At 49.6% G+C, this 27,576-nt stretch overlaps 1 protein-coding gene across 1 annotated transcript in view; it reads right to left on the bottom strand.

The window, feature by feature from the left end:
* Nucleotides 1-27,576, bottom strand: part of LOC138583119 (ATP-binding cassette sub-family A member 9-like) — a 2,601,648-nt gene that overhangs the window by 1,326,450 nt on the left and 1,247,622 nt on the right. The window contains exon 21 of the mRNA XM_069655079.1: nucleotides 9,570-9,697. Within this exon, the coding sequence (XP_069511180.1) occupies nucleotides 9,570-9,697 (128 nt within the window). The remainder of the gene's footprint in view (nucleotides 1-9,569; nucleotides 9,698-27,576) is intronic.

A 27,576-nucleotide genomic window follows, 5' to 3' on the forward strand; every position in this document is an offset into this window, starting at 1 on the left:
GAGAGGAAGATAGATGAAAGGAAGGACCCAAGTTGGACCTAGGAGGGTCGATCTGAGAGGAAAGAGGTCAGCCAAGCCAGAGTCTGATCAGTGATACCCAGGTTTTCACAGAGACGGTTGAGCAGGATGGTATGGTTGACCTATTAAAATCGGAGGTCACCAGGGGGCGCAGGCAAGATGGCTGCCTGAGCTGAGAGCTCTGTACCAAGCCCCGGGAACCATGAGGAGATATTGTGGAGAACGGGGTCCGACTCCACCAAAGAGGCAAGGCCCGAGTGTCAGAACCTGGCCCCCACCTGCAGGTAAAACCCCAGATTCCTGAGGTGCCCCCACTACTTGGAACGGCCGTGGAGAGCTTTCTGGCGCTCCTCGCCTCTCGCACTGTGCGCATCTTAGGTGAAAGTGAAACCGAGGCCGGGCTGCCGTCCCGATGACGTCCCACCAGTCTGTTCCCCCGGGCGGGGGTGAGTGCCCACCGGCAAAGAAGAAGCCCCGGATGCCTGGTGGGGTAGCCCGTGCCCTGGGAGCATCCTGCCTCCCTATCTGCTCAGCACCAAACCCGGGGTGCGCGTTGCAGCAGCCCGACCTCCAGCCTGAAGCGGAGGAGCCTCGTAGAGCCGGGTGGCGGGCACACTGACATTAGGGAAGCGGGACCGCCCCCGCTCTTATGCACTTGAGGAGGTGGCCGTGGGCAGTGCGGGCTGTGCGTTGTGACAACCCGACATGCAACCCGAGGTGGAGGAGCCTTTTAGAACTGGATGGCCAACACGTCAACACCTGTGGAGCAAGACTGCCCCCGCTCTGCCTTGCCTGGGGAGGCGGCTACGGCGGCGAATTGTCCTCCCCCACTGGTGCTTCCTCCACGGCTTGGGCCGACATGGGAGCACGCCCTTATTGGCCTGTGGGGAAAGCAGGGGAGATCGGAGCAGCACGCGGGGAGAGGAGGAGGTGAGTGGCAGGCCCTCTATTCTCCCGGGATAACGCGGGAGACCTGCGGCCTCCACAGCGCACACGCGGAGGCCGGTACAAACGGATTGAAAGTGGATACCATCTGGGGGAAGGGACGCACTTAAGGGCAGTAAGGAGGCCTTAGTTGGGGGACGTGAGGAGGACTGCACGGTGAGGCATTGGGGATACACCTGGACCCAGGACTTTCAGTATCTAGAGCAGGGCCCGCTTAGTGGGACTAACCCCCCCCCCGGGGGCAACACAGGGCTCCACCAGCAGTGGGTTCCAAGGAGGGGAGGCCCCAGGACAACAGGCCCAACAGCACAAGGACTCATTGAAGGTCCAATGGAGTAGGGAGTGGCAAATGCAGCTGTTTGGGAGAGACATAGCTGGGCATATCGCAACTAGCCACACCAGTGCTGCAGGAAGCAAATCAACAAGGGTGCTGGGTGGACAGAGACCCTTCACTCAGATAACCAAAGGGACACATTAAGTTCACGGAGGCATTCACCACCGCACACTGGGCCACTTTGGCAGCGCACTCTTGGTGGGTGCAGGCCTTGCTGTAACATGGCGCCACTCCCCTGGGATGGCACAGACGTGCCGGAGAACTTAGGTGCCAATGCATCGACCTTGCTCACGTTGGTTCCTCCATTTATTGGCAGAGAGGCCCTACAGAGGACCTGGGCACTTACACTGGGTGCAAAAAACAGTATCCCGGGCAGACGCGTGAGTGTGCCTGGGTTCCGCGCCCATGGGGAGGAAGGGACAATGAAAGAAGTCTGGCCAGAAGGAGACCCCCTAACGCCTGGAACCCCCGTATCTAGACCGGACAGTGAGGGGTGTTGGGCTAAAAGTTAGTAGAAGCACGGGGTTGTGGCGGAGGAGAATATACTGGCGCATGGACTCGCTCCCGATCACACTGCAGCAACCCTCCCCTCTTTGGGCTCCGAACCTCATCATTTACAGTCACTGAAGTTAGCCCCGAGGGACCGACCCGCTTGCAGGCGGGATTGAGCCACGAACGCCCAGTGGGCTTGGGTACACTGGGGAGAGGGCAACCTATGAGCTGGAAAGTGGCCTTGGCAAAGTAACAGTTCCAGGCAGGGGACGCGGAGATGGAAGCCAGCCCCTCCACCCCCGCGGCTGCAGTGGACCTGGGAACCACGCAAAACAACATCAAAATGATCCTAGAGGAGATAAGGGTAATGAGAACGGACATGGGGGCTAAGCTGGCCGACCTCACGGTTAAGGTGTCCACGTTGGAAGCACGAATGGATGGAGTTGTGAGCAACCAAATGTCCACTGGAATCCTGAAAACACAGATCGAGGCAAGATTTATGGAGATACAGTTCCGGGAGGAGGAGCTCCACCTCAAAGTGGACGACATAGAGAATCGTGAGAGGCGAAATAATCTATGCCTCTTTGTACTGGTGGAAACGGATGGCGAGACCCCGCTGGGCCTGGAAGGCAAGGTGCAGGACATAATACGGATTGTCCTCGGAGCAGACGCGGGAGAAGGGGTCATGATAGACAGAGTCCATCAAGCAGAGGGGGGTGGGAGAGGTCCTCGCTCAGTGCTGGCACGGCTACACTACTACAGAGACAAGGCCAGGATTCTGGAGAAGGTGAAAAACCTTTGGGAAATACAATATGGAGATTCCAGAGTGGCCATCTACCAGGATCTCTCGGCCCTTACCCTCCTAATAAGGAAAAAGTGTGGGGCCCTCACTAAATGGCTGCAAGAGAAGGGGGTCAGATACCGCTGGGGGCACCCATTCTACCTGGCTTTTGAATGGCAGGGGGAGAGGCACGGATGACCTGGATGGAAGCCAAGCGGGCCCCTCAATGGAGCAGCCTGAGGAAGACCTGGATCCAACTCGGGGTCCAAGCGGCCCAGAGTTGACCAGGGGGAAGCATAGGGTGAAAGGAACCGGGAAATTTAAAAAAAAACTAAACATCCCCTTGCCACCTTTGGTGGGCACGTAAAGTGAAATGAAACTGTTTTGTAGGTGATTTGCTCACTGACGTGCGCTCTGCTGTCCTAGCAGGATTTTAGAGGACCGAGGGGCAATGTATTGCGCAGGCGGATTGCCACGATGGGCTTGTTCTTTTTTCTATGTTGGTGCTGACATTGTTGTGGCGGCTGAGGCACTGTTTATAAGGTTCGGCCTGTTCTTGCTTGCGGGATGGGCTGAGGAGGTTTTCTTCTTGATGTTGTTCCAGAACAGAGGTATGGGGACCAGAGGGGAGGAAGAGATTGGGGGCCCCTATTCAGGGCCATTGAGACATACTGAATATACCGGTAAGGCGTAGGTGGGGGGGTGGCACCCCCATTAGACGAGTGACCCGGGACAGGGGATAAGCCCCTGATGGTTTGTCAACCAATCCCAGCAAACCTGGGGGATGGAGACGGACGCCTCAAAAAGGAGGGAGGGAGGGAGAAAGGTAGGGGAAGGAAGGGAGTGGGGAGAGAGGTGTGGGGGAGGGTGGGTTGGGGAAAGGGGGGAGTCAGGGTGGAAACGAAAAGGAGGGGTTAGGTGGGTAAAGCCATGGAACTTCAGTTTACAGAAGGCCTCGGGCCGAGCAGGGCGCGTGGAAGCATTTGAGGACAGGGTAAGCGTTGATAATGGTTGAAGGACGGGTGGGTATGCTTAACGATAAGGACCTGAATTCTCAAAATAAACTGTCCATTACTAGCAACATGTTCCACAAACAGAAGTTAGTGGTTCTTTTCTTACAGGAAACACATTACAGGCAGGGGATGAAGTCAGCAATAAAAGTGAAGGAAATCGGGAGGATATTTTGGGATTCGCATAAATCCTCCAAAGAAAAGGGGGTGGGCATACTCTTGGGCAAATCAATACACCTCATGGATGTTGAGATCTAGAGGGGCTTCAGAGGGAGGTTCCTGGGGATTAAGGGTACGTGTGAGGGCATGCAGATCACATTGGCTACCCTCTATGCATCTAATATGGGGCAGATAAAGTTTGTGCACAGGATATTCAAAGTAATGGATGGGTGGGCAGAGGGAGCCATGGTCCTAGGTGGGGACTTTCACCTCATAGTTGACCCTCGACTGGATTGGTGGTCGGCAAAAGGGGCGGGGTGAAGGAAGCTACGAAAGACAACTTGGCCATGAGGGGCCTCTTGCAGGAATATACTAGACTGATGTGTGGCGTAAATCATGGAAGGGCCCCGGGGGTTACACTTTCTTCTCCCACCCCACACCATACATACACAAGAATCAACCTTTTACTCATTTAGGAGGTTGGGTGGGGGCGATGTCGGTGTGCCGAGTGCGGAGACTATCACTTGTTCAGACCACAAACTGCTGGTGGTGGATTGGCTACTGCCAAATACCATGAGAAATTATAAGTGGCGATGTAATGACACTCTTTTGAGGGACCAAGTATTTAAAGAATTACTGAGGAAAGAAATGGAAGCATATTTTGAGATTAACGATAATGGGGAAACTGAGATGACGATGCCCCTTCATCACGGAGGGGTCATGAAGGAAGTGGGAAAGGATGTTGATTGAGGGTAAGCTTTGTGAGGGACTGAGGGCTATGCGGGCACAACTCACCCGTAAAGGTGAGGATCGAGAGGCTTTACTGGAAGAAATGCGGGATAAGAGGTAGGCGCTGCATACGGGTCTCATTGGGGTAGTGGTTAAGAAGATGAGGTATACGGGGCAGAGGTATTATGAAAGGGGGGACAAGGTGGGGACCATACTGGCGCATAGAACTAGAGGTTGTAGGATGGAGAGATGGGTGGGAGGTATTCGAGATAAAGAGGGGAGGATCTCTAAAGAAGGGGAGAAGGTAGTGGGATCGTTTGTAGATTTCTACAAAGAGCTGCATACGAAACGTGAGGGGGAGTCGATGGAGGATATTCGTGGCTATCTGGCTGGGCACCCCCTTCCCAAACCTACGGTCTTAGAACGAGAGGCACTGGAGGGGGGAGATATCAGAGGAAGAGGTGGAAGGAGCTATTAAAAGGCTGAAGACTGGGAAGGTCCCCGTGGGGGATGGCTATAAGGCCGTCTTTTTTAAACAATACCAATCCATCCTGGTAAAACCAATGGCCAAGCTGTTTAATTAGATTAGGGGGCAGGACACAATACCACCAACATTTCTTCAGGCCCTGATCGTCGTGATAGCCAAACCAGGGAAAGACCCGGAGGAATGTGGTTCCTATAGGCCCATCTCCCTCCTAAACGTGGATGCAAAGATCTTTGCCAGGATTCTGGCAACGCGTCTGGAGAGATACCTTCCCTGATTGATCCACCCAGATCAGGTGGGATTTGTGCTGAACAGACACAGAGCTGACAGCATGAGAAAGACCCTTCATGTGTTGAGCTCGAGGGCTGTGCCGGGGTGGGGGGGGCTATTCTGCTGTCCTTGGATGCTGAGCTGGGCCTTCATGGGGGATGTGTTTGCATCCCTGGGGATGGGCCCAAGATGGTTGGGGTAGATGTCAGCCCTAAAGATCGTGGCGAATGGAAAAGAATCAGGGTTGTTTCCTCTGGGGAGGGGCACACGGCTGGGATGTCCCTTGTCCCGGCTCATACATGCATTGGTGATGGAACCATGGGCGGCATCTATCTGGAATGATGGGGAGATCTGTGGGGCAAGGGTCGGGGACACACATTGTAAGATCAGCCTGTTTGCGGATGATGCGTTACTTTACATTACCAAGCAATCCCATTTGGTGCCACGCGTGTTGAAATGTCTGGAGCAGTATGGAAACATGTTGGGCTTTAAGGTTAACCTGGGAATGTCAGTGGCGTTCATGGCAGGAAATGTATAGGAAACCGAAAGAAAATACGAGGAGGGACTCCCCTTTAGCATACAGAGAGACAGGTTTTGTTACCTCGGGATTCAGGTGACACAGAGCCCTGGGGACCTATTTGCCAGCAACCTCCTCCCTCTTTGGTCGGCGGTGAGGCTGGATATTGAGCTGTGGGCGGGGATGGGGTTCACATGGATGGCGCGCCTCAATTCGGTGAAAATGATAATCCTACCCAAATTCCTATTTCTGTTTCAAATGTTCCCGACTCCGGTGCCCAAGCCGTTTCTGATGGAAGTTAGACGGGCCCTGTTACGCATCCTCTGGGTGGGTAAAAAACACAGGATCTCTTACGAGGTACTGACGAGACCAAAGGAGGAAGTGGGTGTCCGGACCTACAAATGTATTATAGGGTGTCTCAGTTGAGGATCTTAGTGGATCACTTCACTCCGGGGACTGGGAAGCAATGGGTGGCAATGGACAATGAGGTCCTAGCCCCGGTCACATTAGACAAATGGCTGTGGGTCCCCAAGAAACGCATTCCAGAAAGGGTCCTGCAACACCCAGTGTTGGGTGTGTTGTGGTCCGTGTGGAAAGAGGGAGGCGAATATAGATGGCTCACAACATGGCCCTCACCCTTGAGTTGCATCTGGGCTCCCCCGCTTAGGGACAGAATTGGAGAACCACAAGCATTATTTCATTTTGTATGTAATTTTCCCTCCAGTGGCACAAGCCTGCTCTTAGCAGGACGGGACAGTTAGGGGTGGGAGGAACTTTCATGTCACTAAAGGAGCTGGAGGATGCCTTATGCTCAATAGTACATGTAGTGCAGGTGCACGCGGTTGTTCCAATGGGCAAAACAAAGTCTCTTCTTGGGTCTCTAGCAGCTTAGGAAGGTGGGTGAGATGATGAAGAATAGATTCCCACTATTCGAGGAGGGCCTCCACTTGAAGGCAGAGGTGATTCCAAGGTTCGGAATAGGTCGCTAGTTTGCACTAGCTGTGGGAAGGAGAGGGTCCCCCAGGGGCCACTCATGTATAAAAACAGATGGAGGAGCTAGGGGCCAATGGTTAAGGTTAGGGTTACTCACCAGCACCAAGCGCACTCTGGAGTAAACTTCGCCAGTTGGGTCCACTGCAGCTGCAGGTTCAAATGCAACAAAAAGGACGTCTCTGCGGCTTTCAGTTCTGGGGATACAGCGATGATTTTTCCACCCCTGATGGATGGATCAGGCAAGTTTCACTGCAGCAGGCTTCAGGGCCAAGAGGGTCACAAATGCAGTGCACCTGCAAAAAACGTTGCTACGGCTGGGCAACACGGTAACCAAGTTTACTCCGGTCCTGGCCCACTCATCTCACTTCAGACCTGGGAATGCCAAGTGTTGGAAATTCGGTGTGAGGGTGCCAGGGACAGAGAGCTAGCAGTATACCAAGTTTCGAGGGCCTCCTCGAAATGACGGCAGAGACAGAGCAAAGGCCCTGCGTAAGCTGGTCAGCCCACTGGTTGGCCCAGGGACACTTCCGAGAAGGCTTACTTGCAGGTTTTGTTGACGGTGCCGAGAATAGTTGGTCCCACTATTTTAACGGGTCGAAGCGTCCTCGCAGACCTTCTAGGACAACCAGATGCAGAGCGGTCTCAGGGGACGACAGTGGGCTCAGGGTGCCAAACCTTCCAGCGTTTCCCCAACGATTCCTCAACTCAGTTTCTTAATTTCAGGATACTTGGATCCTATACTTCGTTCAGTGAGAACTCCAGAGATCGACCTGGTATGGGTGTTTTTGGCCTCCTCTTATCTAAAGTTACCTTCACGGCAAAACGGAGAGGACCCAATGAGAGATCTGCTCACGAACACACACTCCATATGTGGACCAATCACGGACCACGGTTGTCCCAGGTAGCCACAGCACTCCAGACTCTCTAGCACCCAGGATGTGTATTGGGGACAGACACCCCAGCCCACATCCTGGAGGCACACACACAAGGCATGCAGAAGCCCGCAAAATCTTGGCGTTTCGCGGGAAACTGCAGGACCAAATAAGGACTGACCCGGGTCGGCTTGACCTGGGGAAGGCAAAGGGGCAAGATGGCCAAAGGACAGGACAAAGAACCTCGTGGCATCTCCATTTTGAAGCCAGACCACCTATTTGTGCGAAACACTGTTAAGACAGTTTACCTGGCAGGAAAGGGTTAAAATTATATGAAAAGATAAGCTGCCACCAGCCCTGTCCATGACACATCTGCACATCTCCTAAAAAGTCCTACAAGAGTATGTAGGGTCTTTGGAAATGACTATGAGACCCAAGTACATTGTGCACTTGTTACATGTTGCAGAAAAGTTGCAAAACAAAGTCTCCCAGCACTGACTGTCTTAAGGGCATGTCAGTTTCCCCATAAAAAGTGAGCGAAAGCCCAGAGGAGTGCAGCAGAATGCTGTGCTCCCCTGGCAAAGTCAGACTAAGTTGTTTAAACAGCAGCAAAAAGTTTGGGGGTGTACAACTGGAGGGAAAATTACATACAAAATGAAATATTTCCTAACAATAACCTCTCGCCCTTTCGTTACCTGCAGTTAAAGGGGACCCTCACCGAAGACAGGTGGGGGGATACCCTTAGGAGGGAACTAACAGAATTCGAGAAAGTTTTGATTTCACAGAAGGGAACCAAGGGAGTGATATCGAGACTCTATAAACTCCTGCTTCTGGGGACCCCAAGGGATCCTCCACCCGCACGGGTGAAGTGGGGGCAAGGTCTAGGTGAGGATATTGATGATAGGAGGTGGATCATCATGTGCAGATGGGCCAACCACTCAACAGTCTCGCTCTAGTACCGACAACTGGCCCTGCTCGGTGATACAAACGTACTGGGGAGAGGTCCTGTCCTGGATTAGGGGGGTGGATGGGATAGAAAGGTCCCCATCCCCATGACTCCTTCTCTTTGTGGTGGATATGGAAGGGGACCACAATAACACAAGGCCATCTGTTTCAGGTAATGTTGGTGGCGGCCAGATGCTGCCTGGCCCAGGGACAGAAATGTCCACGAATGCCAGGGTAGAAAGAGTGGATCACCAAAGTCTGTGCAATTCATGATATGGAATAACCAACTCATCTCATAGATGAATCCAGGTCTAACATTTAAGGAATGTGGATCCCCTTTTTAAAAAAATATGGTTGGTCTGTTTGATGAGATTGGGGAAATACGGCAGGAGGAACCGGATAATATACGTGTTTGGGGTGGGGGACTGTATTCAAAAGGACATGTTGCTTGTGATGAACAATGAACTGCGGAGGCGAACACGCCCAATGTTTTAGCGTACATGGTAGAGCTACCGAGAATGGCGAGTGAAGGGACTTAAATTGCATCCGATTCTTGATGTCGTAAAAAAAGGAACGAACCATGACTAAGGGGGGAGGGGGGAATGTTATAATTGAAACTAAATAGTATTGTACGACTGTTATTTCATGATTTTATAACCGAATGCCAATAAAATCTGATAAAAAAGAAATTACATTAGAATCAGGAAATGATGTTTTGACACCTTCCAGCCAAACAGTGAGCTTGGCATGCAGGCTTTACTTCATGGTATTGCCATTCATCTGTGCCCCTGAGCAGCTTCCGAGGGTAAAGGCCTATGCTTGCCTGCCCCCACCTCTGACCAGCCTCATCTAACCCCTCCACCCTACCCCTGTACCACTCCCTAACTTACCTGCACCCACAATCTTTTCTCCTCCACTTTCAACTAAGTCACAGAGAAAAGAGTCGTATTATGCCCAATTGGATCTTCGATTTCAGAATTTTACACACACAAACAGTTAAAGAATAATTGGAAAATGTACCTGTCCTTCACGGGATACTCTCAGCGCAATATTATATGGTAGATATTCGTCTGATTGGTTCATGCTAAGGACATCCACTGATATGCCCTGACTCATTATGGAGTGGACAAAGTCATCAATTCCAGAACCTATTTCGATAACAAAAGTGAATAGCATTACATAACACTTAATTGCTGGTTCACAATTACCATATTTGTAGACAACCATCCTTCACTGTTTCATTCTCAAGGGGTCTTCAATGAGCATAAAGAAATGTATCAACTCTCAGTTAAAAAAGAAACATGCAGCTGATGGAAAAAACAGTGTTAATCCCCTCTGTGATGAATCAGCAATGATTCCCCCAGAATCCGGCCCTCACCTACATCCTTAACTCCCTCCTCTCCGCTCGACACTCTAAGCAATCCTCTGTCCTTATTCTTCTTGACCTCTCTGCTGCCTTCGACACTGTCGATCACCCCCTTCTTCTCAACACTCTTTCTTCCTTCGGATTCAGAGGCTCTGTTCTCAACTAGCTATCTTCCTACCTCTCCTCCCGCTCTTTTACTGTTTCCTGGGGAGGCCAGTCCTCTCCTACCCAGCCTCTGGATTATGGCGTACCCCAAGGCTCGGTGTTTGGCCCTTTCCTTTTCTCACTCTACACCTCCCTTCTTGCCCCTGTTATCTCCTTGTTCGGCATTTCCCACCATTTCTATGCTGATGATACTCAGCTCTTCCTTTCCTTCTCTACCTTCTCTCCCGACCTCCACCTTAAACTCTCTTCCTGTCTTTCTGCTATAAAAAACTGGATGTCCTCCCGCTTTCTCTCTCAACAGTGACAAGACTGAAGTCCTATTCTTCCCCTCCAACTCTATTCCCCCTCCCTCTCCTCCACCTTTCATTCACTTTCCTCCTTCTAATCTCCCTATCTCTGCCCACTCTCGCAATTTAGGAATTCACTTTGACTCCTCTCTCTCTTTTTCCCACCATATCTCTCTCACCTCTCGTGCCTGTCGCTTCCACCTCTTTAACATTTGCAAAGTCCACCCCTCACTCACCTTCCATGCTACTAAACTTCTAATCTCCTCCCTTATCTTCTCTCGCCTCTTCTACTGCTCCTCCTTACTCTTTGGACTACCTAATTCCCATCTCACCCCCCTCAAATCTATCTACCATTCTGCCGTCAATACCCTCTGTCTCCTCTCCTCCCATGACTCCATCTCTGCTTCCCTTTCCTCCCTTGGCTGGCTCCCCTTTCACTCCCAACTTAAATTTCACTTCTTCTGCCTAGTCTTTAAATCTCTCCATGGTCTCGCTCCCCCTTATCTCTCCTCCCTCCTCTCTTTCTACACTCCCTCCCGCTCCCTTCGTTCTGCAGACCACTTCCTTCTCACTGTCCCTCCATCCCCTTGTGCCCCTCCCGCTTCCGTTTCTACCAGCTCCTTGCCCCCCTACACTGGAACTCCTTACCTCTCTCTATCTGCTCTATTCCTTCCGTCTCCTCATTCCGCACATTCCTTAAATCTCTCCTTCTCCATTCACCGCCATGAAACCCCTTCCCCCTTCTGTTCCCCCTCCTTCCTTCCTCTTTCCCCTTGATCATCTCCTTTCTCTCTCCCTCCTCCCCACTCTTATCATTTTCCCCTTCCATTCCCTCCACCTTCTCCTCCTCCCCTCTCCCTCTCAGTGATACTGCTAAGCTCACCCTCTTCCCTCCAGTTTAATTGCTATTATCACTGTTTTGTTGGACTGATTCATTATTTTAAGTTGCTTCTACTGTTATTGTTTTATGTATCATGTTGTTATGATGTTCAGAGCTTTGGTGTAAGGTGCTATATAAACAAAATAAATACAAATACAAAACCAGGCCTGGGACCCTTCTCATGTGGCCAGGGAAAGGCAGACGCTTCCTGATCCCGACCCTGGGGGTGGTGTTCTGCGGGAGGATCACATGAGTGGATTTGAAGGTGGAACAGGTCAGGAGGAATAGGAAACCTCTTGTTTTACTTCCTCGAAAGCCCCACTCTTATTATGGCTTATTGCAAAGCAACAGAAGTAAGGAAACCTAAATTTTCCTTTAGGGACTTCAAGTCCCAGAATTCCCTCAGTAATGGGACGAGGAAGAGGGTTGAAGAGGCACAATGTGGCAGGATTGGTCAGTTCATTAGTGTAGATAACCCACACCTGAGGCAGCCAGATGCTTAAAAAGCCACCTCAGGTGCAGGCCATAGAGAAGCAGCTGATTCTGTTAGTGTAGAGCAGAGGAGGTCAGAAGCAGAAAGCACTTGGTTTAAGTTGGCAGTCCAGACAGAAGCTGGAGGATGGAGAAGATGCTGGGACCATTGCAGGGCAGATTCCAGCTGCCGGTCCTGTGAGGTTCTGTGTCTCCAGAAACCTGAAGTGCAGCGGCTGCACAGCGGGAAGCATGCAGCAAGGAAGGCTTTCCCTCTTGTGACCCGTTCTGCAAAGGCTGCGCAGGGGAAGCGTGCAGGAGGCTGTTTCGGGTGGCTGGCGTGCACCTATAAGCCTCAAGGCCGTCTCCGATGGCTGGCATGCACCAGGGAGCCTCAGGAACAAGTGACATTCCAATTTGAAGTGGCACAAACGAAGGCAGGCTTACCAGAGAGGTTTGATGCATCGTGAAGAGCCAGAGAAGCAGAGGTGCTGCGGAATGCAAGGGGATCAGAGGAGCTTGTGGAGACCAGTGAGTGATCCCAGAGCGCTCTATCCCTGCTCGCAGGCAGGAAGCAGGCGTGTGAATGAGAGGCCCTAGCAAAGTAGCAGAACGAGTGCAGAGCTGCACTAGAGTGTGAATACAAATAATGTGCACGCTGATTTTGAAGAGGCACAGAGGACCCCAGCCAAGATTCTCTATTACGGTAGCTATGGTTGAGCAATCAAGGCCTAGCTTCTCAGGAGGTGATGCAAACTGGTTCTTAAGTACAGAGGAGTAGTTCCCAAGCACCCATAGAGGAATGTCCACACACTATGTTAGTTAAAACACAACTCTTTATATAAATAAGGTTCACGTTATATACACAATCACAATAACACACTTTGTGCTTCGACAATTCTAAAATGGTAAATATATACAGTTCTAGTTGGTACCATGATTACTCTGATTCCATTAAAATGCCTCAACTGTACAAATAGCATACGAATCAACACAGCATCCCGATATCAACCATAGACTTAGGAGGAAGACAAGTCGGTTAGACAATTGGCAGAATACTGGCCCTGATACCTAGACACAGTGCTGTATGAGGCGCCCCCCACCTGGGCAACCTGTAAATGAAGATGCACTACAAGCCCAGTCCAGATATTGTCTATTAGAGTCTTATCTCCTTCTATAAAAGTTCTACTGCACCAAAGTACCTGGTTTCATACAGTTTCTTCGGAGCGTCGTCGACCGGCCCTTCTTGGGCGCACTCGCTTGAAAGGCAGGAGCCGCGGGTCGTCGAAATTCAGTGTAGAAAGGGGTGAACGTTGTCGTAGAGGGAGCAGCTTCGATCTTCGTGGTGCTCGTTGACAAAAGCTTGTGAACGTCCTGTGAAAAAGAGGCGTGCGGTGGACCTCAACGTCGAATGTTCGTTGCTGCAAAGAGTCAATGAAGAACTTTGGCCCAGCAAGGGCGTCGAGTCGTCAGCGCCTGGCGTTGGCTACCAGGACGTGACCATGGCTGGCTTCAGTAGCTTTGTCAGCGTCACTGAGGTCTTCGGGTGGCGGGAAATCGACTGGCGGATTCTCTTCGGTCATCGGCAGCCTTGACTTTCTCCTGCAGGACGAAAGCGGTCGATGAGGATGAGCAAGTGAGTCCTTGTATCAAAATGTTCTTAGGCAAAGGGCGCACTGTGGCTCTGGTCGGCGACAGCTGTCGGCGACGGTAGAGGTCTGTCCGCTCTGCATTCTCCTCGGCGGTTCCCTTCTCCGGTAGGCGGCCTTTCATAGGTCTGTCTACCAGGGAGCTTTGGCAAAGATCAGCTGGCGCACGATGGTCCCTCGTAGCTCGGGAAGAGGTCTCCTAGCCAGGTCCTCTCTTGGAACAGTTCTTGAAGGCACAGCAGCTTTCAGATTGCAAGGAAGGGAACATCGGTTCACCTTCTTCTTCCAGCTCTTCTTCGAGAGTAAGCATCAAGTATCATCTTCAGCTTCTGAATGATTTCTAGCAGTGAGAGGCCCCCAGATATACTGTTGATCTCCCATTCACTCTGCTGGGTCACATTCAGGCAACCAATCACTCAGAAGGGCATTCAGGCAGTCAGACAGCCAATCAGGCGCACAGTGCATTCAGGCCATTCTTCTCCATCCATACACTCACAACACAGAATGTGGATTCGGACAAGCACTCTGCCATTCAGCAATACACCCTGCATTCATACCAGTTTCCGGCAGGGCTGCCTCAGTCATTGTGTCAAACACCAGATACTAGACACCCATAACACGGAATGCATATTCGTCACACACTCCATTCACCCAGGTCCCACCCCACGGGCGTACCCACAACATACAGTCATTGGAAAGGCTCCAGCTGGTCTGGCCTGGACTTCCCCACACCACCATATATGGAACTTCCAGCCAACAGCCATTCAGGAGAAAGGGGACAGAGTCAGGGCTTCCCGGGACTTTGGGAAAAGTAAGGTAATAGGCGATAGAAAGCCAGAGGCCACAGAGGCCTTTTTGTTTCCTATCAGGAATCCACTGAGTCCAATGACAGGGCCAGGGCATCCCAAAATGGAGGACGTGCAGGGCATCTGTCAATTCAGCACGGAGCTGCCACCAACCCATACCCTGCATTGTGGGCCACACACAGGTGCCCAAAAACATACACTAGGAGTACAGGGTTGTACTCCCACCCATGGGTGCCATAAGGGTATCCCAAGGGTCTGGTCACCAAACCTACTACAGGAAGAGCTGCACCGCCAGGAGGCCCACATGACCTCATGTGCAGAAAACAAGACAGAACACATGATAAAAAGCAATAAAGGACAAGGATACAGAGGCCTTGTCCCTCCGATGCATTTCCAGAATCCCAGGCTCCCAGTGGATTCAATTTGGTCCCTCACATTCCTAGCACCTGTTGGGACTGTGGTTACTCCAAGTATAAAAGTAAGTCACTTGCTGTTCAGGCTGTTGGCCTTACCTACCCTACAGAATACCTGAGATGGAGTCCAATGTCCTCCCCTCCTCTCCAGGAATCCCATTTGGTGCTCCTGTACATATTTCCTTTGTGTCCCTTGGGGTCTGGGACCAGTACTCAAAAGTACTGAATACAAATCCACAGAATAATAGATTTTTGAGAAGTGTCCTCATAAATGGCCAGCCTTCCACTGGTTTTAGAGACACTGCGGCTAGCACGACAGTGGTGGACAGAACCCTGCTCAGGCCAGAGGACTAGGTAGGTGCTCCTCTGAGAACCACCAGGTTAGCTGGTGGGCCACCCAAATTATTTTCTGTAGCCCTACTCACCATTCAGAAAGTGTTCCTGTCCTGGTTCAGAACAATGTGCCCGCCACCATTTTATTGGGGAATGACTTGCTCAAGATGGGGATAATTTCGGATGGGTTATCCCTGCCTGCTGCAGTTACTAGGTCACAGGCCAAACAGGGTCTGACTGATAGTCAGTTACCCAAGCCAAAGGGAAATCCCAAGGCTAAGTGTAAGAAGACCATCTCAGAGAAGGAGGCTCCTTCTCTCCCCTCTGCTTCAGCAGCACCCACTGAGGGACTAGGCCCAGTGGTGACCTTTGACCCAACTCCAAGGGGAGAAGAGCCAGAGGTCCTGCCTCAGGGGAAGTACTCAACCCTAGCACTACCCCTACCAATCGCCATCTGATGTACCCGAATGCTACAGAAAATAATGAAAGCCACCACCCTTTACCTAATTGTTCTTATGATCGCATTGTCCTCAACCGTTGGTCCGTTACTCCAAAATATGTCCTCAAATACGATGACTAGCAACACTAGAGTGACCACACCAGGTGTGGAATGCAGCCCAGCAAAGCTAATCAACCTCAGCCACACACCTTATCCTCCCAGAACTAATATCCTGTGCGACCTTACGCACAGGAACATTAAACTATGCTCAAGACTATCCAAATTATTCGAACTGCCTGCCAGCTGCTCCACCACACCTGCCTATCACAGTAACAAACATGATATTACCCCTAAAAAGATTAATTACTTCAACTTAAGTGGCACCCACAATTTGAATCCCAGAATGTCCAAACATAATAGACCTCCAACCTTAACGGCTGACCTCAATAGTAAGGCCCCACGCACTATATCAACAGTGACCCCTGCTCCCCCTCTGAAAGGAGCTCTCATTAACGCAAGGTCACTAGTAGCCCATGCCACAGAAATTGCTGACCTGATACAAATAGAAAATTACGACTTATTAGCCATCACTGAATCCTGGCTACATCAGGCAGCAGGCCCTGCCTTGATGCTTGCTGTACCAACTAACTACACTATCCTCAGAGAAGATAGAGCTGACACCCGTGGAGGAGGTATAGCTATCATAGCCAAATCTATTCTAGCAATGGCAATAGCAGCACCTCTGCATGTCAACTCTTGACAATCCCTCATAGCCAAGCTACCCATTTCAGACTCCCAAACCATCACCATATATCTAATACATAGACCACCAGCCCCTGTTACGCTCACCTGGTATCCACGGGGGCGCCACACGATACTGGATGGAGGTCTAAGCGCTATCCCGGACCCCTCTCTGCTTGGTTATGTGCCAGACATTGGGTAGCGCCTATCACAGGAGAATGGAGGCTTAAGATACTGGTTCTGTGATGGGTGGACTCCCACCTCCCTCTGGTCCAAATCCCCTCCCTTGGGGTTATTGTTCACCTTAGGTTTTTGTGCGTTGAACTCTCTGTCATGTTTCTCTGTGGCAGGTGGGCGTGGTTGGTGGGGGCGTTCCGTGGACCTAGTTGCTTCACTGGTCTGTGTGCTCTTATGCTGGGTCCAGACCGGCGGTGACTCCGACTCTGCTTACTGTCTTCCAGGTGAGTTATAATGTCTTTCCGTCTTTATTCTGTCTCTTTCTTTCCCTCCGTTTTCTCTGTCTTCTCGGTGTCTTGCTCCACTAAGCTGTTCCCTAACAATGTCTCTTTTTGTTTTCACAGGGATGGTTGCAATCTCGGAGTTGCCGCGCCGATGGCGAAGGCCACGGTGAGTTATTGATGCGCAGAGCTCTGCACTGTCTATTGGTGTTAATTGCTAACCTGTGTCCTCTTCCCTTCTTTGTACAGGTTGCGGTGATGTTCCGGAGTGGTGAGCTATCAAAGAGCTGCTTGCCCAGTTAAGTGCTTTGTTAATGCTGACCTTGTTCCTTCTCCCTTGCAGGTTGCGGCGAAACCCGGAGACGGGCGAGGTAAGAGAAGCACAGGGTGCTGCCAGGACTCGCTGCTTGCCCATGTAAGAATTGTTATTAATGCTGTCCTTGTTTCTTTACCTTTGCAGGTTGCGGCGAACTCTGGAAATGGGAGAGGTAAGCGAAGCGCAGGATGGATTCAAGACTGGTTACTTCACAGGTAAGTGCTCTTGCAGTTCTTGTTCTTCCAGGTATTAATGGAATCCGGATCTAGGGCTTCAGGATCAGGCCGCCGGGGAAGCAGATGAGTAGGAGCTGGGTACAGTGAGCGTTACGCTGCAGGAGTGCAGAATAATGCGAAGCGTGTTCTGCTGTTTGGGTATGGTTTAAATAGCCCAGGTAAAGTAGTTCCAGGCCAAGTAGTTCCAGGCTGAGCCACACCCAAAACACTAGACCGCATGGCTTGGTTATAAAGAAGTGAGCTGTGTAATAGGCCTCCATGTTGGATTAAGGTCCAAAACTGGTATTGCTTTATTCCTGATAATGAGCCTGGCGCCAGGACTGACTCCATGTATGTTTCTGATGGAGTTTTAAGGCCATTGGGGCCAGTGTGAAGGGCTTTAGCCCCACTGCTGCCAGGGGGCTGTTATACCTGAGGGGGTCAGGAGCATGGATCGTGACAGCCCCATTGGCTCTTTCGAGGAGGACCTCTCCATGATCCTCTCGGAGAACCTAAAAAATGCATCACAGGCACTCCTATTAGGAGACATGAATTTGGGCTTCAATGATCCTAAAGATGCACAAGCAACGTCCATTGCCAATGTCCTATCGGAACTTGGCTTCGCCCAAAAAGTAACACAGACAACCCATGAGAAGGGTAGAATGCTTGACTGGGTAGCTGTCTATAACTGTAACACTACCATTACCACTATCAGCCTGCAGGTATGGACAGACCACTCACTCATAGCTTTCACCTTAGATGCCAAAATCCATTTGACTCAAAATAACCTCATAGCACCTCCCACGTTAACTCGGAATAAAAAGAATATAACCACTGACAGACTCTTACTGCTGATACTCCCTACCTTAAAATCACTACCAGACACAATAGATCCATCTACCTTAGTCAACAAATTTAATAAAGTTATGAAAGAAGCCCTTAAAAATGGGAAATAGTAAACCGAGAGCACACCTAAATGCCTAGTTTACTCCACATCTAAAATCACTAAGGAAAGAAAAACGTAAAAGTGAATCTATCTGCAGGCTATCACCATCTGAGGTAAACAAAGCTAACCTTATCAACATCTCCACGAAAGACAAAACTGAAATACGGCGATCCAAAAAGGAAAGCTTTGATAACAGGATATTGCAAGCTAAATCAGGTACCAAGGAACTTTTTGCAATACTAAAGGAATTGGAGTACCCAATCCCTGTACCTGATAACTGTGTTAAAGATAAGACCTGGTGCTCTGACAGACAGAAGGCACTCACTGACAAAATTGCTACTCTCCAAGTCAAAATCGCCAAGAGAAGATTAAACATACTGACCTCAAACCCACAAACCGGTAAACTGCCTACTCTACCTAAACCAACACATCACTTCAACTTCGCTAAAGTCTCTATACTGGAGGTTGAAAAAATAATACTTTCACTTAAACCATCACACTGCTGATGATATAAATGTCCTGGCCAAATCATAAAAGACGCTGCGAGGGACCTATCACCTTTCATCTCTAAGCTTATCAACGCGTCATTCACTTCAGGCACCATCCCAAGTAACCTTAAGGAATCTTGGTTCCTCCCTCTCCGTAAGAAACAAATGCTGGACCCTGCTATACCTACAAATTATAGGTCAATCACAACGGTGCCATTCCTCCTAAAGATACTAGACAGGGTGGCTTATCTACAGATTCAGAAATTCTTGGAGCCGAACCAACTTCTTGGCACCCGGCAATCAGGTTTCAGACCACAACATGGGACTGAAACAGCGCTCATTGACCTTAAGGCCCAAGTCGATGACCTGAGAGACCAAGGAAAATCTGCCTCACTACTTCTCCTGGATCTATCAGCAGCGTTTGACCTGGTGCACCATAAGGTACTCTGCAACCACCTAGCGTCATCAGCGCATTTCTCGCAACAAGCTATAGCTTGGATCCAATCTTTCTTAAGTGAGAGAACAATGAGTCTTCTCCACCTCAGAAGCAGCAGATCCGATTCCCATCACTTGCAGTGTTCCTCAGGGGTACTGCGTCTCCTCTACCACGTATAACATATTTACCAAGCCCCGTTTTGATGATCTTTTCTGTCTCGGTGTCACCTACACTAACTATGCAGATGACACCCAGATTCTCATCCCACTTACAGGGGATTACAATCAGGATTTAGCCTTGGTGAATAGAATATACCTCATCATCCAGGCATGGACGGCACTCCATGGTCTATGCCTGAATGATGACAAAACGGAACTCATCATTCTGGAGACCACATCCAACATTAACAAACTTGTCCATAATTATACCTCCTTTGATATAGATGGCAACACAATTAAGGTTGCCAAACAGGTAAAAACCTTACGTTTTTTGCTCGACTCCAGCCTTTCTTTGGCGAAACAAGTGAATGCAATGGCATCATCCACAGCCTACACATGTAAGCTGATCAGATTGGCTAAACCTTTCCTCTCAACAAGCAGTTGTACCACACTGGCAAGAGCACTTGTGCTGTCCAAGTTGGACTACTGTAACACCCTATACATTGGGTCCAACAAACACATCACCAGGAAAATTCAAATACTTCAAAATAACGCCCGGAGAGCAGCGTTAGGAATGACCAAAAGAGAATATATCTTGGCAGCAAGAAGACAGTCTAATTGGCTCTCCACTATTGACAAAATTAGACTAAAAACTGCTTCACCAACATTCATATGCCTTAATAACTTTACAGAGGTTCAATAGAAAACCTACGCTCCGACCTACCAGAGCAGCCTACACAAACTGCCTGGCAGTCCCTTCCTTCAAAATGATGACAATCGGCGGCAGTAGCTTCCCTGTCAAAGCTGCCCAACTTTGGAACTCCCTCCCACCCATCCTTAGGGCAGACCAAACCTACCCACATTTCAGACTAAATATCATCAACTGGTTTAAAGATAATTATCTTTAACCACAGTATGACCCTCAAAGCCTTTGCACCTCTCACTTCTTGCTTAAATGCACTGTTTATAGCTATAAGTGTACTCCATCTGCAGCATCTCCCCCGACCTTGTATTTGGTAACTTACATTCAGTTTCACATGCTTGTGGTGACATCTGAACTGTAACCTATACTGTAATTTTTATTGCATCTGTGTAACTCTGTAAGCTACTCTTTATTTGTATTGCACCTTGTAACTATGTAAGCTGAAAACTTCCTGAAAACATCCTTGTCCTCACGCCCTGATACCCTTGGGTCTGGTGCGCGTTACAAATAAATAAACAAACAAACCCAGAGGATCACCCAGGCTGTCAATGCCTGCTGGCTGAAGGACGGCCTTGTAGGGGGGATTATTTTAAGGGTCAAAGAGAGTGCCGCTCTCTTGAGAGTCTAAGAAAACTGGCCCAGGCACAAGGTGAAGTGCCTATGACCTTTAAGATCTTTTGGGAGGGTGAGCTCCTTTATAGTGAGCCTACACAGCTTGGACCTGGTGCAGTCAAGAGGGTGGTTGTACCCCAGGTATACAGGCCCTTCCTTTTGCAGGTCATCTTTGCACCAGGAAGAGCAAGCAAGGGCTTTCAGCCCACCTTTTTTGGCAGAGAATGGGAGTAGAAATGGAAGCTCACTACAAGTCCTGTCCCACTTGTCAGTTGTCTATCAAGACTGGCGGCAGTGTCATTGCCTCACTGCAGCCTTTGCCAGTGGTTGGAACACCATTTGAGAGGGTGTGAATGGACATTGTTGGCCCCCTTGAGCCTTACACATCAGGTGTACACAGGTTCATCCTGGAACCAACTGGTAGATCGTGCCACCAGGTACCCTGAGGCTATACCCCTTCGGACCATTACAGCCAAGGGGATTGCCAGAGCTGTCCTGGGTATCTTTATCGGTGTAACGCTCACCTGATTCTCGCAGAGGCGCCGGTCTTGACTGGGCGACTACCGTATCTTCAAAGGTGATGTGTAGCAACGGGTTGGCTCTTTGGGCTGGACCTCTGTGCACTGTATGCCTGACGTGTAGAGTAAGATGTCTGCAGATAGAAAATATGGGGTTAATGAACTGGGGTTATTGGGGTGTCCCTATCTCTTTCCTCTTCTCCTCTCCTGTAGACCCCCAAAGGTTGACGCTCTCACCTTAGGTAAGTGAATGCCGAGCTCTCCATCTGCCTCGGGGCAGGGTGCTGTAACCAGTTTCTTCACTGGATAGGTAGCGCAGGCCTCTTGACTTCAGAGGACTGCTGTCCATCGTTTACTGCACGAACGGTAAGTTTCGAGTCATTCAAATGTCTTTAAAGTCTTTAGTAATGATGTCTCTTGTTTTGCAGGGTTCCGGCGATGGCGGATGATGGGCTGAAGTGAGTTGAAGATGGAGCCCGTGTGATGAATAGAAGCGCCTGGAAGCACGTAAGTAAGCGCTTGTTGCCTGCTTCAGGATGCGCTCTAACTGTCTTTTTATTTTGCAGGTACGAGTTCGAAGCGGCTGCAGGGTGCCGGAATACCCACTGGATTAGATGTGGAAAGGAGTAATGGCACGTGAGTATTAAAGTTCCCCAATGTCTTTAAACGCACCTTGTTTTGTCTTTCAGATGCGGGATGCAGCGCCGAAGGCCTCCGGAGCGTGCGAAGAGTTGGTAAGCTTTTATCTTTCAGATGCCGGAATGCAGGGTGAAGACCTCCGGAGCGCACGAAGAGTAGGTAAGCCTTTGCCTTTCAGATGCCGGAATGCTAACCTGTTCTTTCTTGTCTTTATAGGTGTTGCTGAAGACTGGATTCAGGATGGTAAGCCTTTTTCCTTAGGCCCAGGACCGGATGCAGAAGACACGATGAGCGTTCTGCTGCAGAGGTTGCAGAATAACGCAAAGCAAGATTCATCCACCGGGTGTGGTTTAAATAGCCTCCTGTAGTGCTTCGGTGTCTCCTTCCACAGCCACGCCTAGGTAAGAAAAGAGTTCCTGCTTTCCAGAAGAGTTCCAGTGTTCTGAATCTAGGGAGTGGCTCCAGCCCCACCCAACAGGAAAAGTAGTTCCAAACAGAAGGGGATCAGAGGCTCAACTGGCAGGCAAGTAAGCAGCATGGTCTGCTGCAGGTAAGTCCACCCAAGCATTATGAGCCCGGCGCTTCCAGCGCTGGGACTGGGCATATTTATGAGCCTGGTGCCACTGGCGCCAGGACTGGGTCCAAAAGGTCCCAATTGGGACTGGTTGGCACTCGGAACCTGGGTTATGGATCTGCTTCCAAGGGAGTTGGGAAAACCCTGACCTTTTGGAAGCAGAGATCATGACAGTACCCCCCCTCAAGGCCCCTCCCAAACCGGGCTTCTCCGGGGGTTTTGGCTTGTCAGGAAATGTTCGGTGAAATCTTTTGATTAGGCGAGGAGCGTGGACATATTCAGCAGGTTCCCAGGATCTCTCTTGGGGGCCGTAGCCTTTCCAGTCAATTAGGTAGAATAGTTTAGATTTGGAGATCTTGGAGTCCAGAATGCTTTTGACTTCAAACTCGAGTTCTCCATCAACTAGGATAGGTTTTGGAGATTTGGTTAGTCGGGTTTGAGGTTGCACGGGTTTTAATAGAGAGACGTGGAAGACCGGATGTATCTTCATGTGCGGGGGCAAGTCCAACTTGACCGCTACTGGGTTTACTATGGTAGTGATGGAATAGGGACCAAGGTATCTTGGGTTGAATGTGCGTGGCCCTTTTAGAGATAGATATTTGGTGGATAACCAGACTTGATCCCCTACTTGATAGTGAGGGGCTTCCTTCCGATGTTGATCTGCTCCTTTCTTGTATTGTTCTTTAGCCCTTTGAAGGTGAGAAACAGCTTCCTTAAAGGCTTGGGTGATTGTAGAATGCAGGTAGTCTACTGCTGGTGTTTCAAGATCTTGGAGGGGATCCAACCCCGAGGTTCGAGGGTGACTGCCGTACAAAAGAAAAAACGGGGTTTTCCCAGTTCCCGAATGGACAGAGTTATTGCAGGCATATTCGGCTATCCAAAGGATATCTTTCCAAGTTTTTTCAGTTTGTTGCAGCATGCAGCGTAAATACTGTTCCAGAGTTTGATTGGTCCTCTCGGTTTGTCCGTCGGTCTGAGGGTGGTGACTGGTCGATAGTCTCACATCAATTTGAGCCGACTGACAGCAACTTCGCCAAAAATGGGAAATAAATTGACTACCTCGATCCGAAATTAGAACCGAAGGAAAACCGTGCAGTCGGACGATGTTTTCGAGAAATTCTCGGGCCAGAGTTGCTGCTGTTGGCAAGCCTTTGAGCGGAATGAAATGCGCCATCTTGGAGAATAAGTCCACGATTACTAGAATCGTATTGTATCCGGAGCATGGAGGTAGATCGGTGATGAAGTCCATAGAAAGCGTATGCCAAGGGCGAGGTGGGATGTCAATAGGGCGTAAGAGGCCTGCTGGTCTTTCCTTTTGACTCTTGTTTTGGGCGCATACTCCACAGGACATTATAAAGTCTCTGATATCTTTCTTCCAAGACGGCCACCAGAAGTAGCGCTTGATCTTTTCTGAGGTCTTGGCCATACCGGGATGACCTTCCATTAAAGAGTCGTGATAACAAGAGATTACTTTTTTCTGTAAATCTGTGCTGGGTAGGTATAATCGTTCTTGGAAATACAATAAGTTGTCCTTTACTGCAAAGTCCTTTCCCTGCAGATGCCAATTCTGTATGTCTGCTGGAGTTACCAGTTGCCTGGCTTTATCCTTAACTTCCTCTATGGATTCGGTGGCGATTACACCCAGAATTCTTTGTTCGGGAATGATTGGTACAGGTTTAGGGTTGATCAAGTGTTCTTCCACTCCCATCCGAGAAAGGGCATCAGCTTTACCGTTCCTTGTACCAGGTCGATAGGTAATTATGAAGTCAAACTCGGCAAAGAATAATGCCCAACGGAGTTGTCTAGAGGATTGGGCTTTTGCGGTTTTCAAATATTGCAGGTTTCGGTGATCCGTAATCACAGTAACGGTGTGTCGGGCCCCCAGCAGATAATGCCGCCAAGCCTTAAAGGCAGACTTGATAGCCAGAAGTTCCTTGTCAGTAATCGTGTAATTGATTTCAGGAGGCGAGAATTTGCGGGACCAAAATGCCACGGGATGCAACTGATTGGTTACCGGGTCCTTTTGTGATAGAACTGCCCCCATGGCAAGGCTTGAAGCATCAGTTTCCACGATGTAGGGGAGTTCGGGGCGAGGGTGTTTTAAGATTGGTGCAGAGATAAATTTAGTCTTCAAATCCTGGAAAGCTTGTTCCGCCTCGGTAGACCATTCAAAACGTTTGTTTTTCTTTAACAAGGCAGTGATGGGCTGGACTATTCGAGAGAATTCAGGGATAAACCTGCGGTAAAAGTTAGCGAAGCCTAACATGCTTTGCACACCTTTTACGGAGGATGGTGATGGCCATTTGAGAACTGCATCGACCTTCTTTGAATCCATACGCACTCCGCCAGGTGATAATATGAATCCCAAGAATGCAACTTCAGTCACGTTGAAAACACATTTTTCCAACTTAGCGAAAAGCTTGTGTTGACGCAAGCTTTCGAGGACCATTTTCACGTGTTTCCGATGTTCAGATTCCGATGAAGAATAAACGAGGATGTCGTCAATGTAAACAACAACACATACATCTATGAGCTCTCTGAGGACATCGTTCATAAAATATTGAAAGGCGGCCGGGGCATTGCAAAGTCCGAAGGGCATGACCTGATATTCAAATAGCCCATACTTGGTGCGGAAGGCCGTCTTCCATTCATCGCCCTCTTTTACTCGTACCAAGTGGTAAGCTCCTCTAAGATCCAGCTTTGTATATATGCATGCTTTTCTGACTTGGTCCAGGAGTTCAGGGATCAAAGGTAGCGGATATCTATTCTTAACGGTGATCTGGTTCAGGGAGCGATAATCGATACGAGTTCTAAGGTCTCCTTCCTTTTTTGGAACAAAGAACAAAGCTGAAGAAGCAGGGGACTTGGAAGGACGAATAAACCCATTTGCCAGGTATTGATCCAGGTATTGTCGAAGGTGAAGTTTCTCAGGCTCGGTGAGGGCATAAATTCTATTACAAGGAGGAGTAGATCCAGGTATCAGGTCTATCTGGCAGTCATAAGACCTATGAGGAGGTAGAGAGTTAGCCTGATCCTTCCGGAAAACATCTTGGTATTCTAGGTATTCGGGAGGTAACTGGGGAGTCTCTGAAGAAATTGTGGCCAGTGCAACACCAGGTGGAGGGTGACAAATAGAGACACATTCTGGAAACTGGACCGTTCTTGCTCGCCAATCGATCAGAGGATTGTGTTTCTCTAACCAAGGTATTCCTAGAATAATCTGAAACTGAGGGGCCTTGATCACATCGAACACGATCTTCTCATGGTGTCCTTCTTGACTTACTAGCGTCACCTCTTGAGTGGTATGCGTTACTGGCCCGGAGGCTATCTCCGTACCATCCACCGTAGTAATGACGTCCTTTACAGCCTTGGGACAAAGAGTTAGATTCATCCTCAAAACCATTTCATGATCCACATAATTGCCGATGGCACCGCTGTCGACGTAAGCTTCAATTGCATGTAATCGATCCGGATTATCAGGGCTAATGAGGACCATAGGTATCACGAAATGCGAGGTCACGGAACTGGTTTTCACGCTCGGCAAGAGGACCTCTATTCTTGTCGGGCAAGGTCGTTTCCCTGCTCAGAGTTTGTAACTTTGGTAACTGCAGCTCCTACTGCCTTCTTGGCAGGTTTCACCGGACAGTCTCGAAGAAAGTGCCCTGAGTTTCCGCAATATAGGCATAATTGCAACTGTTTCCTCCTTTCCCGCTCCCTTTGTGTTAGAGGACCTTTCAGACCCCCTATTTGCATGGGTTCCCCGGAGTCTACTCCTTTGGAAGGAGTTGGCGGTTTGGAAAATACTCGAGCATCAAACTTGGAACGATCGGCCTTCCTGTTCTGCAGCCTGTGATCTATTTGAACAACCAAGTCTATATAATCCGAACAGTCTTGTGGGGGATTCACTACTTGGGCTAAAACGTCTTTGAGCTCTCCACGTAGACCTCTATAAAACAGCGTAATCCTTTTGTCCTCAGGCCATTGAGTTTCCACTATTAGTCTATTGAAAGATGCAATATAAGCCAAAAGGTCTTGATTACCCTGTCGCAACGAAAGAAGCTCATTGTCCAAGGCCTGCCCCTGTGAATGTCTTGCAAACAGTTTTTCCATACTAAGCTGAAAGGCTTGAAAATCATGGAGAACCGGATCATCTTGATGAACTAGAGGGATCGACCAGTCTGCCGCATTGCCACTAAGGTACGAAAGTACAAAAGCTACTTTAGCTTGATCAGTTGGAAAGGCTGCTGGCCGGCATAAGAAGTGCAACCGGCACTGATTGATAAATACTGCAAACCTCTTTGGGTCACCAGAAAATCGTTCGGGCGGAGCCAGAGGTACATTCCCAGGTAGGTTGATCTGCACTGGATTCAAAGAGGATGTTGAAGGAAGATTTGCCCCTGATGCGGGTAACGGGGTCTGTCCGGCTTGTGACTGTAGCACTTGCCTAGCAAGATTGTCTGTTCTCTCCTTGGAAATAATTAGTTCCCTTCTTAGAGCATTCGTTTCCTGACGAGCTGCATGCACTTCTGCCCTTAGTTCCCCAAGTAACCGGGCTAGGGGGTCAGTATCCGAGGTTTCCATAGCGCCTGGGCGAGAGTTTTGCGGTAGGCTTTGCGTTCTGTAACGCTCACCTGATTCTCGCAGAGGCGCCGGTCTTGACTGGGCGACTACCGTATCTTCAAAGGTGATGTGTAGCACCAGGTTGGCTCTTTGGGCTGGACCTCTGTGCACTGTATGCCTGACGTGTAGAGTAAGATGTCTGCAGATAGAAAATATGGGGTTAATGAACTGGGGTTATTGGGGTGTCCCTATCTCTTTCCTCTTCTCCTCTCCTGTAGACCCCCAAAGGTTAACGCTCTCACCTTAGGTAAGTGAATGCCGAGCTCTCCATCTGCCTCGGGGCAGGGTGCTGTAACCAGTTTCTTCACTGGATAGGTAGCGCAGGCCTCTTGACTTCAGAGGACTGCTGTCCGTCGTTTACTGCACGAACGGTAAGTTTCGAGTCATTCAAATGTCTTTAAAGTCTTTAGTAATGATGTCTCTTGTTTTGCAGGGTTCCGGCGATGGCGGATGACGGGCTGAAGTGAGTTGAAGATGGAGCCCGTGTGATGAATAGAAGCGCCTGGAAGCACGTAAGTAAGCGCTTGTTGCCTGCTTCAGGATGCGCTCTAACTGTCTTTTTATTTTGCAGGTACGAGTTCGGAGCGGCTGCAGGGTGCCGGAATACCCACTGGATTAGATGTGGAAAGGAGTAATGGCAAGTGAGTATTAAAGTTCCCCAATGTCTTTAAACGCACCTTGTTTTGTCTTTCAGATGCGGGATGCAGCGCCGAAGGCCTCCGGAGCGTGCAAAGAGTTGGTAAGCTTTTATCTTTCAGATGCCGGAATGCAGGGTGAAGACCTCCGGAGCGCAC

Source organism: Ambystoma mexicanum, chromosome 3q, assembly GCF_040938575.1.
Source record: "Ambystoma mexicanum isolate Mex_15411 chromosome 3q, UKY_AmexF1_1, whole genome shotgun sequence".
NCBI classification, from domain to species: domain Eukaryota; kingdom Metazoa; phylum Chordata; class Amphibia; order Caudata; family Ambystomatidae; genus Ambystoma; species Ambystoma mexicanum.